The 12,611-nt window shown below is 24.9% G+C and overlaps 2 protein-coding genes across 4 annotated transcripts in view; one reads left to right on the forward strand and one right to left on the reverse strand.

Moving 5' to 3' along the window:
* Nucleotides 1-7,126, forward strand: part of Pum (pumilio) — a 65,377-nt gene extending 58,251 nt beyond the window's left edge. For all 3 annotated transcript variants that reach the window (XM_074249048.1, XM_074249049.1, XM_074249050.1), the window contains one exon: nt 59-7,126. In XM_074249048.1, the coding sequence (XP_074105149.1) occupies nt 59-374 (316 nt within the window). In that variant the 3' untranslated portion in view covers nt 375-7,126. The remainder of the gene's footprint in view (nt 1-58) is intronic.
* Nucleotides 7,127-7,316: 190 nt separating this feature from the next.
* On the reverse strand, nt 7,317-10,664 carry Fip1 (Factor interacting with poly(A) polymerase 1). The gene is made up of 4 exons (XM_074249051.1): nt 10,473-10,664; nt 8,908-9,810; nt 7,668-8,014; nt 7,317-7,577 (listed from the first exon to the last, which is right to left on the reverse strand). Exons 1-4 carry the CDS (start codon nt 10,647-10,649, stop codon nt 7,457-7,459), a joined length of 1,548 nt encoding a protein of 515 aa, XP_074105152.1. The 5' UTR covers nt 10,650-10,664; the 3' UTR covers nt 7,317-7,456.
* Nucleotides 10,665-12,611: the final 1,947 nt, after the last annotated feature.

Below are 12,611 nucleotides of genomic sequence, written 5' to 3' on the forward strand. Positions count from 1 at the left end.
TGTAAATTTATTTTTTTCTATTATTCAATTATTACACTGCAACAAATGTTTTTTACAGCGCTTTAAATGTCATGATGAAAGATCAATATGCGAATTATGTCGTACAGAAGATGATTGATGTTGCTGAACCAGCACAACGCAAAGTATTGATGCATAAAATACGGCCACATTTAAGCAGCCTCCGTAAATATACTTACGGAAAACATATAATTGTTAAGCTCGAGAAGTTTTTCATGAAAACAGCGTCAGCGATTGGTGTATCAACTCCAGCAGGCACAACAAATAATACGAGTGATCTTGGGCCAATTGGACCACCGACATCTGCTGCAGGTTCTGTATCGACACAAACTCAGCAATCAACCCAGGTTTTGTAAATTTAAAACGATGATGGCTATTACTTTTTTTTTTCGTTTAATAGAGAGTTGAGAAAAATATCTATCAATTTGAATGAGACTTGGATCAGTTATATACATAACGTTTTCCAACGATTAAAAAAAATTAATTTAATAATTTTTTTTTACTTACCAAATATTCACAGATATTTTTTTCTATCGATAAAAGAGATAGGTTCTGTAAATTGAATTGAAAAAAATCTCAGTGAATAATTTGAAACGAAATAATGACGATCCTACGCTATGAAAAAATTGAGTAAAAAGCTTACTTTTTACGGTTTAGTAGATGTATGGGAAGTTTTCGATGGTGATTGATTAGATAAATACGACAGCGAATTGTATAATTTGAGGATAATATAATTAACCAGCTGCAAATCACGACCAGACAAATGCGATTAACGAGCTTCTTCTTAATGTATAGTTAAAGCCTTTTTTTCCCCTAAGTTAAATTGCCTCTTTTATTTTTCATTTATAAACTGTTGTAATTGTTTGTAAATGCTTTTGAAAATATTTTTTTTTTTTTTTTTTTATAGAGTTAGCTTTGAAGAATCTCGTTGTCACTTAACTTTACTCAAGTAAAGACAAGTTTTTCTTTTATTTCGAGGTAAATAAAAAAAAAAAAAAATACCGACTAGGCATTGATTAATTGATAGACATTTTGTTTAAATCGGTATATACATCCTTACGTTTCATTATTATTAGTATTTTCTTTTAACAATCTTAATATTGCTTTCTGTAAAGTTGAAGAATGAGGATAATGTTTTAGAGATAGCTAGAGCTTTAGCAATGCATGCATTTAAAGATCAGATAAAAAATTGTAAATTGTATGTTTGAAATTGTGACGAAAAAAATGTGTTGATTTTTTTTTTTTTTTTTTTTTTTTTTTTTTGTGACGCATAGAAAGTTATAGAAGACGTCATTCAACATTATGACACATAATGACAGTGAAATTTAATAATGTTCTCGATTTTGATCCACTTTCATTGTTTTACCTTAAGTAATTTTTTGTCTTTTATCGTCAACGTTTTCATGCTAAAAATAATTTTTAATAATTCATCCTTTTTTTTTTTTTAATATGAAATTGAAAGTGTGAATAATTGAAAGTGAAGAATAAATATGACATGAAATGATAGTAGGCGAGGTAAAAAATATATTAGAAGCTCCGTCTTCTTAATTTTTTTTATTTATAGATGAAGAGCTAGAAATTTTTAAATTATTTGATTTAAAAAAAAATGAATATATAAATTCCTTTAGTAAATCTCAAGAAAGCTCGGCTTTTTTTCTCATTTATGCTAATTCTGTAAATTGTGATATAAATAATTAATAAATAACGAGGTGTATAGATACGTCAACAACCCGCTTTTCACATATGATGCTGTGAAATCGAAATAAATTTCAATATTTACTCTCATATTTTATGAATATTATAATAATTATCATTATTCTTAGTTATAATTACTCTTTTTTTTTTTATATATTTCGTTAAAATATTCAATTATCTTTTTAAACGACTTTGTGAATATTGTGTATTATAATTACAATTTAATTAAATTAGAAAAAGAACAAAGTGTGGTTTACATTCTCTACCGTTAGATAGACTTATTTAGGAAGAAACAAAATCAATAAGTAAAATACCGATTTTAATTTATATAACGTTTCTGAGTCCTTGTGTAAGCAATTCCCCCTCATTAGCGTTAACATTATTACTAAAACATTGTAAAATAAAAAAAAAAAAAAAAAAAAACCCATTCATTTGACGAAAATGATGTTTAAGCAAAAATCGATTTTATGAAAAAAAAAAATCAATAGTGAATAATACGATAAATTTATATATTATTAATTAATAATTAAAATCTTATTGTATATTGTAAAAAAAAAAAAAAACTCGAAAAAAGTTGTTTAAACATTTTTACGAGCGATAACTTTAAACATAGTCCCATTAAAATTATTTGCGATTATTTGTCAACATTTTATTCTATAATGGCGTTTAAATATGTTGCAATTAAAATTAAGTCCATCGCAGTAATTTATATTAATAATAAATTAAGCGTTTGAATTCAAACACTAACAATTATTTAAAATTTTTAATTAAATGTCTTGGTAAATAAATTTAATCATTATTTGCATTAAGTTTATATGAATTTAAAATAAGTTTTCACGCGAGATATTTTTTTGTTATATACAGCTGTAAGACTTCGAAAATTCTTTTATATGAATTAAAATCACAGTAAACACTCATGTTAATCGAGTTGCATCTCTCTTGTACAATATGTAATATTTCGTTGTAATGTAGGTGTTAAATAAAACAAAAAATAAAATAAAAAATAAAGTAAATACGAGCAACTCGAAAACAGTGTTCATCTTCTATATGAAAGAAACATGATAATATCAAAGAATCACGAATAAAAATTTTTTCATTGGAGGAAACAATTGAGGAAGAGAAACTATAGCATATTTCTTTGTAAAATATTGTATATAACCATTTAATATTGAAAATTGTCAAATTTTTAGAGTAACTATCTTTTTCCCTCTCTTTTTCCTCTCACGAATTATTCCATTAAATAAATGCGAATAATAATAAATTACTGCGATGGGTATTAATTTAAAACTGTGAGAGCCAATAAGAATTATTTTATTATTTTTTACTAAAAGAAATCGGTATAGACATTCCAGTAAATACATCTCAGAGTAAACATCTTATCAGAATGAATAAAAATTGAATTAAAAAAAAATAAATAAATGTGAAAATTACACCGACAAAATATAAACAATAATATGAAAATAATTATTTAACTATTAATAATTAATTAATTATTGTAGTTCCTTATCTTTGTAAATCAGTCGTCACGTGTTAATAACAGATTACATTATTTATATTTATATACGAAAAAAAAAAAAAAAAAATATATATATATATATATATATATATATATATATATATATATATAACAGTGTATCACATGTCGTCGGAGTTTTCAAACCAATCCTAATTACTATTTTAAAAACAACATGAAAAAAAAAATTTAATGAAAATAAAGTCGCAAAATTGTTCATGTCGTATCATTTTTTAAGTTATTCATTGACATAGAAATAACATTAGTTTCTTTTCTTTTTTTCTTAATTTTTATTATTACAATTCTATGTTATTAATAATCGCTAATATTTATAGACTTAAGCGTATTATATATATATATATGCATATATATTTAAAACATAAGCAAAAAACCCGTATATAGTACTTTATAAATATTATTATGTAGGATGTTTAATGTCGACGTATTATCCTCGTGCTTTTGATTAAATTTTTTAATCAGCCGTCTCTTTATTCATTTAACAATATCTTTAAATCTATATGTCGTAAATCAAATATTCATCAATACATTCTAGTTTTTTTTTTTAAAGTCAAAGGTATATTAAATATTTAACAATTTAAATGTGCTACAATTAATATTGATATTATTTATAAATAATGTACATTTTTTATATAGCATTCAAATTTTCAAGTAACTATTTAATCAATTGTTCAGATTACATTTATATTTCTGTTCATGCTAACACATGTCAGCTATTCAATGTACACGATCTGTCGATCTATTTCAATAATCATATTTTTTCACTTGAATTATTCAAAAAATTAATCAACTATTAAAACTACTAAATTTGTTCGTTTTTCAATTTAAATTTGTAATTGTATCTTTTTTAATGTAATTTAGCGAAAAACTATTTACCGTTTATAAAATTATTGCATAAATATATTTTATAACAAAACTAATTAATATGAAGCTTTCAGCAAATGAAAATTTGACATTGCTGTAAATAATCTTGAAAAAAAAAAATATTTGCATCTTGTATTGGATTATTATGCTTTATTTAACTAATTGTGTGCCAATTTAATTGAAAAATTGACGTTTTATTTTTTGTATTCTATTTAATTTTTTAAATATTTTTGATCATAATTAACAACAGATTATTGAAAAACGCTTCGAGGATTTTCACGTACGATAAAAACACTAATTATTTAATAAGTAATAGATTTGTTTGCGTAATTTTATAAATATTAAGTGTATATATATATAAATATATACACATATATATAAATATATATATAATAACTGTATATGTATATCTAAAGGATTATAAAAAAAAAAACTGGTCGATATAATAATACATGTAATAAGTAATATTTAAATATTGTAACAATTGTATATGATTTTATTACTACTACTTATATTATTACACGCTGATTGTATTATATATATATGAAAAAGATCTGCGACCTCCCACTTGTAGTACATATTGTTATATACGCAAGACATTTATTAAAACATTATTATATATTTAACATAGTGAACTTTTCAAAATAATTTAGCATTCTGAATCACCATTTTCATAATTCAAATAATGATTATAATTATACTAATATTAACAATAATAATGTAGTTTTTTAATCTGTAAAACGATTGTAAAGCATAAACATTTACATATATATCATCATTATTATTATTATTACGACTTGATTTCATTTCTATTGTAATTGTTCATCACACAGTATCCATACAGGAATAGTGCGCCCTGATGTTAAGACTGATGTACAGTAGCGTGCTATTCATTTTACATGCAGTTGAACAAAAATCGCTTAAAAAATTGTAAACCAATTTTTTTTTGTTTATAATTAAAAAAAAAAAAAAAAATACCTGTATATAATTGCAATCATTCGCAATAATTTTTCATCAATAAATAAATCGAAGAATGTTAAGATAAAAGCGTGAATTTACAAAAAAATATTTCAACGATATTTTTTTACCTGAAACAATATAAAGTGTTTCTTTTATTGTTTACAATTATAACTCATAAAAATTCGATTTTTAAAATTAAAAGAAAATATTGTTGAAAATATCTCTTTGTTTTATATACAAAAAGAAATTGATAGCAACTGAATGATGTAACGAAATTAAATCCAATTGACATTTAATAAACGAGATTGATTATTATAAATTAACAAAAGTTTGTATTCCAAAATAGTATATTATATTAATAAGTGGGATGGAGAAGCATATGAATAAATAAATATAAAAAAAAAAAAAAAAAAACATGTATAGAGTGTAGTACATTTTGTATAGAGTGTAGAAAAAAAAATTATAATAACAAGAGATACAAAGAAATAGCCAGCAAAAATAGTAAAATAATCCATTTTCGACAAAGTTTTTTATAACAGGCGCAGAGCAGTAAGAATAGATAAATATTGTAACATTTTAAATGAAAGAACAAAAAAAAAAAACAGCATTCATGGGCAGTTTTTAAAAACGCACTAGATTGAATAATAATAATAATAATAATAATTATATCTTTCTCTCGCTCTTTATCGTTCTCATTCTATATATTTACCTTTATAAAAATTCATACCGTACATTTTTCCACACATCATCAACACAAACATTTCAAATATGAAAAAAATATTATTGTTTTTTCTTTGAAATATTCAGTTGATTTTTTAAAAATAATGATTTTCTTTTATTTATATAAAAATTGATTTTTAAAGCAATGTTAAAAATTATTTAAAATTAAAAAAAAAATCGATTTAACAATTTTATATTTTTCGGACGTTATTGTCGTTACAGATAAAATTGGTAATCTGAGTTGATAAAATTTGGAATTTATGAAACTAAATTTAAAATCACATTTTATAAAACATATGAATTAGTGATTTGTTATGAAAACAATAATTATTGACTATATTTACTTAGAATTGATTCGTAGTTACTCTATATTTAAATTTTAAAAGTTTATTGAATAAGTATTGAGTGAATAATATAAATAATTATTAATGAATTAATATAATAGATGTTTCAATCTAAAAAAAAAAAACAAAAAAAAAAAAAAACCGTAAAACAGAATTAAAAATAAATAACAGTTCTTTGTACTATTTCTATCTTTATTCTTAACGACATAATTACGTCTTAGATATTCAAGCTCTTAAGTAATTGTTATGAGAATTAAATAATATTGCTTTTAATTGCTTACAATTTTATTTTTATTTTTCTTCGTTTCTTATACGCGATTAACATCAACATTTCTTCATATTAGATATTATTTATTGTCATTGCGCTACTTAATTTAATACAAGTTACATTCAATAACAATTATAATTCACTATTACAATTGAATGAATGTTAAAAAAAAAAATTTTTGGTTGATTAAGTACTTAATGATTTGATAATCATTAAATGTAAATTATTATTATTATTATTATTATTAATATTATTAAATGTACTTGTATTAATATCAATTGCATTTTTCACTCATTTATAGATTACACATTTATTATAACACAAATAAACACACATTTAAAAAATAAAGTAAAAAAAGGTAACAAATTAAAAAAAAAAAAAAAAAAACGGTAATCTAATTGTATCATAAATTTGATGGCTGTACAAATGTAACATTTTTTTCATTATGTATAATGATTGATGAAAAAAGATTTCGATGAATATTGTTAATGGAAAAATATTCGTATGCGTGAAACGATCGATGCTTACTAAATTGATAGATAAAATTTTGAAAAAGTAAACGAGAAAGGGTAATATTAAAAATTATAACGACCGTCGATCGATCCACTCGCGAGTATTTTTATTGACAGCATAACTATTATTACTTTTAATTATTATTAAAAATGAAAGAAAAAAAAGATTTCTGTAACAACATTATAATATAAAACCATACATTGAATGGCATTACATACCGTGCTTTTTTCATTACTAATTTTCTTCCTTTTTGCTTCCATATAGACTTTTTAAAAATAAACGATTTTTTATAAATATAAATTGCATGCCTTTTGTTATTTTTTTTACGAAAAAAAAATTAATTTATTCAAATTAAATATTACATTACTATCTAATTTTTATAATACTTATAACAAATAGAACATAATTGTTAATTAGCATGACAATATTGTCATTGTCAAACTTTTTATTTATTTTTTTTTACAAAGTAGGCGCTATTTTAAAAGCACACCATAAATCAGAGAAATTGAAATTAATTATTAAGTAGGTATTTAAATGTAGAACTCATTCACTTTCTTCTTTTGACCGTTCACGATCAGAACGTCGTGACTTCTTCTTACGACGACTTGGACTACGAGATCTAGATTTATGCCGTCTGGAGCGTGATCGTGATCGATGTCTGTGTCTAAAATAATTAAAAATAAAATGATTATTAAAATAACATATTTTAATGAGACAACTATTGTTATATTTAACAAATTAAATCAAATATTACCTCTCTTTATGACGATATTGTGACCTCGAACGATCACGTTCTTTATCTTCATCCCTTGTCACTGAATCTCGCTCACGTTCTCTAACTGACGAGTCTTTGTCACGTTCTGAACGGTCACGGTCACGGTCGCGTTCACGTTCTCGATCTCTTTCTCTGCCCATTGAATCAACTTCCCTTTCACCGCGCGAATTATCACCTCTCGCGGCAGGATCGCGCCCTGGTGGACCAGAAGCGATCAATGGAGGAATCACCAGGGGTGGTACCATTGTTGGAATTGATTTAGGACCTATATCTTTGCTTTCATCAGATGTTGTCAATGGAATGGATAAATTTGCTGGCTGCCAAGTCTATTAAATAAAAATGCAAACAATTAGTGTTGTTATTATTATTATTATTGCTTTAATTAGGTCTAAATTCGTATATAATTATTGTTGATAATTTATTACTTATCAATATTAACTGGAAAATAATAGATTAATTTTTTAAACATATTGTCGACAAGGTTTTTTAATATATTTTAATGAATTTGTTTCGTTTTATTTATTACGGATTCTAATTTGTGTATTAAAAAATGCCATGCGCAGTAATTATTTTTTTAAATTAAGGACTATGTGTTTTTATTTTGTAAAATTTTAAGGTGCCTGATGATGTCAGAATAAAACTGACGAAACGTCGCATGTTAAAATAAATGAAATAAAAAAACATAACATCATTTTGGTCTACAACATCCTGACTTTAATTAGTTTTTATTATTATTATTATCATTTATTAAAGAGGATTTATTATTATTTTTGTACGCCAAAATCCAATCCAATTGGAGACTATTGAATTTTTATTTATTAATTATTTCACCACAATATTGTTGGTATGAGCACTCATACCATCCTCGGGTGAATATATAATAATTAAAAATTTTGATTTTTGAGACAATTTTAATTAGAATTATATGAAGATGTTATTGTTTACTCAGTGAAACTTTTTTCGGTAACCGAAAAAATAATTCGGAACGCTCGAAATGTGTAGAAATGTAAAAAAAATTTTTTTGTCAAACTAAAAATTTTTTTGAACTTAAAAAAAAGAACAGAATTTTTATTATACGCCCTTGTGGTTTTTGGGTGCCATAAGGGTGATTAATTTTTATACGCCCTTGTGGCATCTGCAACGTGATATTATTTATTATTAATTATTATTATTATTAAAATAACTATTAGAATAAATATTAACCAAATAAAATACTTACGGGATCATTTCCCCATTGACTGTCTTGTGTTGGCTCATAGCTCTGGAAGTAAGGATCAGGTTCTGGCATATAAAAAGGCGGAGGTTCCTGATAAGGAGCAGGAGGTGGAGGTAAATCGAAAGGAGGTGGTACCATTCCAGGACCCGGTGGTGGTACACTCATGTCAGGAAATCCTGGCTTTCTGGAATATTCTCGTCGGTCAGCAGTCATAACTTGAATGACATTTTCCTTAGGTGGTGATTTATCGAGATTTCTGCGTGACGCCAGTCCAGAACTACCAATCACGTCAATAGTTCCAGCCATTTTTCTTCCAGGTGGTGGTCCAGCTCTCTTAGGTCCTGCGATACCAGAGTACTTGCTATTATCATTGGTGATAGCAACTTGCGATACTCTTGTATTTATTAGATTTGGTCCTCCAGAGCCGGCGTTCAAAACAAGTCCGACTCCCGATTCACTTCTCATTCTTTTCTGACGTTCGCAATAAGCGCGCCAAGTTTCTTCATTAAAACCATAATTAAAGTAATCCGTAATATCAGCACCAGGCTGGCGCCACGGCTTATCCTCCAGTTGATCAAGATTAAACTCATGCGCTTGGATTCCATTTATAACTCCAATTGTTTCAAATTCATCGATACTAAATTTACCAGGTTGTTTGTTTAATTTATCTGGTATTCCGGAGGCGTTTGTTAAAAGCCCACTGCGCTTAATATTTATATTATTATATGCTGGCGTCGATTTAATATCACCGATGACCACATGAACGTCATCATCTGAATCGGAATCACTGGGAGCATCAGCGTCTTCTTGGCTCGGTTCTTTTGTGCCATTTTCATCAACCTCCTGTTCTTCATCTTCAACAGGCTCCTGTGACGTATGTTCTTCCGGTGCTGATGCTTCTAATTGCTATACATAAATAAATATATTGTTAATTATGATACTAAATTTAACAAACATTTAACAATTTTTATGACACTGAAGTTAACAGATATAAAATTTTTTTTTAGATATTTATAGCAATTGAATTATTATAAAAAAAAATTAAATTAAAAAGTTTCACATGTAAAAATTAATGAAAATTTTTAGAAGCATTTTTTTATTGTAATTGATTTATTAAAAAAATTTTTTAAATTAACAGCTGACTGCTAACTTCAGTATTATCAATTTTTTAGATTTTTACAACAATTAAATTACAATGAAAAAAATTTAGTAAAAAATTCCAAGGTGCGAGTTTAAAAAATTATTTTTTTTGAATAATAGTTGATTGGTTATAAAAAATCCAAAAATTGTCAGATGTCTGCTTATTATAAAAATAAATTTAGCAGATATTTATTAATTTTTAGAATTTTTTCTAACAAATAAATTGTGGCAAAAAAATTGACATTTAGAAATTTTAAAAAATTAAAAATGCAATTTTTTTAAAATAATTTTTTGAAACTAATTTTTTTGTTAAACAAAATTTAAAAATTCTCTAGTGACTGCTAACTTTAATGTCGTCTGCTTATTCCAGTATCATTATTAATTTTATTTCCACCGGTAGATACTCCAAAAAGGTTATGTTTACTTACCTCAGTAGACTCTTCGGGGTTATTTTCCGCGTTACCCTCTTCAATATTTTTCAACTCATCTTGGTTTAAATTTGACGTTGATTCCTTATTATTTTCAAGCGAATCTTCTTTGGGAGAATTATCTTTTCCATCATTTGAATCTCCGTAAAGCCACTGGTCCTCGTTATCATCCGCCATTTTTACTCTTTGAATTAAATTTTTTTTTATTGTCCATATAAAACATCATTTATACTATAGTTTTGCTTTCCATAACTCTGGATCGTCAGTTTAATACTTAGTTCAGTAAATTCAATGTTAGATGGCATTATTTATTTATTTCCACGGAAAAAAGAGAAAAACAAGGCATTAATACATAACAAAGCGCCAGACAACAGATACAAATTAAATTGACAGTAAATCTGAGTAACAAAATAAAGATTATTTTCTTAAATACAAAAATGATAATGGAAAACATTTTGTGAATATTTATAGTGATATTTTTAAACATTTTATCCTAATAATATATTATTAGTTTCAAAACACTTTGCGATCTTGAGTTGTCAGTTATAATCATCATGCTGTGAGTTTTGAGTTTAAACCCGCTATTTCAAAAAATCTATAAAAATTATCTTTCTAATTCTTTTCATAGATTTTCATTAATTTTTCACTTTCTGATAGTTTTTTTTAGTTGTTTAAAAAAAAAAAAAATTATCAGAAGTCTGTAACTCATGACATTAAATTTAGCTGTCACTTCATAATTGTTTTAATTTTTTTTAACAAATAAATTATAGCAAAAAAAATGGACTTGTAGAAATTTTAATAAATTAAAAATGCAATTTTTTTAAAATAATTTTCTAGAACAAATTTTTTTGTCAAAGAAAATTAAAAAATTATCAAATGACAGCTAATTTTAATGTCATCTCCAACTCTTGGTATCATAAAATATTTTTCAATAATGACACTGAAGTTGAGAGACATCTGATAATTTTTAGAATTTTTTAACAAATAAATTATAGCAAGAAAATTTTATTTAAAAATTTGATCTTTAGAAGCTTTGAAAAATTATAAATGAAATTTTTATAAATAATTTTCTATGCCTAGTTGATTTTTCAAGAAAAATCAAAAAATTGTCAAGTGTCTGCTAACTTCAGACTCATTTTTCAGTAAGTAATTATAATACGATTTAAAAATTTTATTAATCACTGATAGAAACTCTTTATATTTATTTCTTCAATCACTCAATAGATATCATTACAATCTGTAATCATAACTATTTAAATAAAAATCAAAACTTTCTAGTTCAGTGGCTATCATTTTTTGATTCAACTCATACTGCCAATAGATTATAACTTGATGTAAAACAAATTTACATACCAAATAAAGGATTCAAAAAAATTAATAACGAAATAATTTTGAAATAAAATACTTCTAAAAGGTATATTCATCCATGAAAAAAGCTTATGAAACTAGACACGGGGTATATTAGTCAGATGTATGACACACCGTTGCGCTGTAAAACCGGATTCTTGTGATCTCTACATGTCGAAATAATTCCTACTTATAATTGGACAGTATTAATAAAATAATTTAACAGGAAAATCCTGGATAAGATAATGAATGTGTGATAGATCTGAGATATCATATTCATAAATCATATATCACAAGATTGATAAAGGTATGTGCTGATAAATTTGTTATTTTATAAAACAAATCTCTATTTATCAATAAATTTTATTATACAAGCAAGTAATATAATTTTTTAAAAAGTTATTTTTTATTATCTAGGTTGGATTGATATTGATACTTAAAAAAAACTTTAGATTGATAAATGTCTATCTATTTTTTATGTAGAAATTCATTGACCCGAAGATATCCAATCAATAATAAAATAAATAAATTTTTAAATTCATTCGAAAGTTATAAAAGTTTAGAGGTAACGATTCAATAAATTTTATATTATAGATCCGTGATATAATATTGAAAATAAAATAAACTCTAACGCATAGATGTATCTGCAAAGAATTGTTTATATTTATTTATTACACTAAAGTTATAAAACATTGATTGATTAAATATGACATACTGTGCAATGGTACCGTACAGTCAACTATGGACAAACATTATACCTTCGATGTCAGTGCCACAGAGTAAACTTTTAGT

The sequence above is a fragment of the Cotesia typhae genome, unplaced genomic scaffold, assembly GCF_013202065.1.
Source record: "Cotesia typhae breed Kobodo isofemale line unplaced genomic scaffold, CoteBio_Ctyphae contig_5, whole genome shotgun sequence".
Taxonomy (NCBI): Eukaryota; Metazoa; Arthropoda; class Insecta; order Hymenoptera; family Braconidae; genus Cotesia; species Cotesia typhae.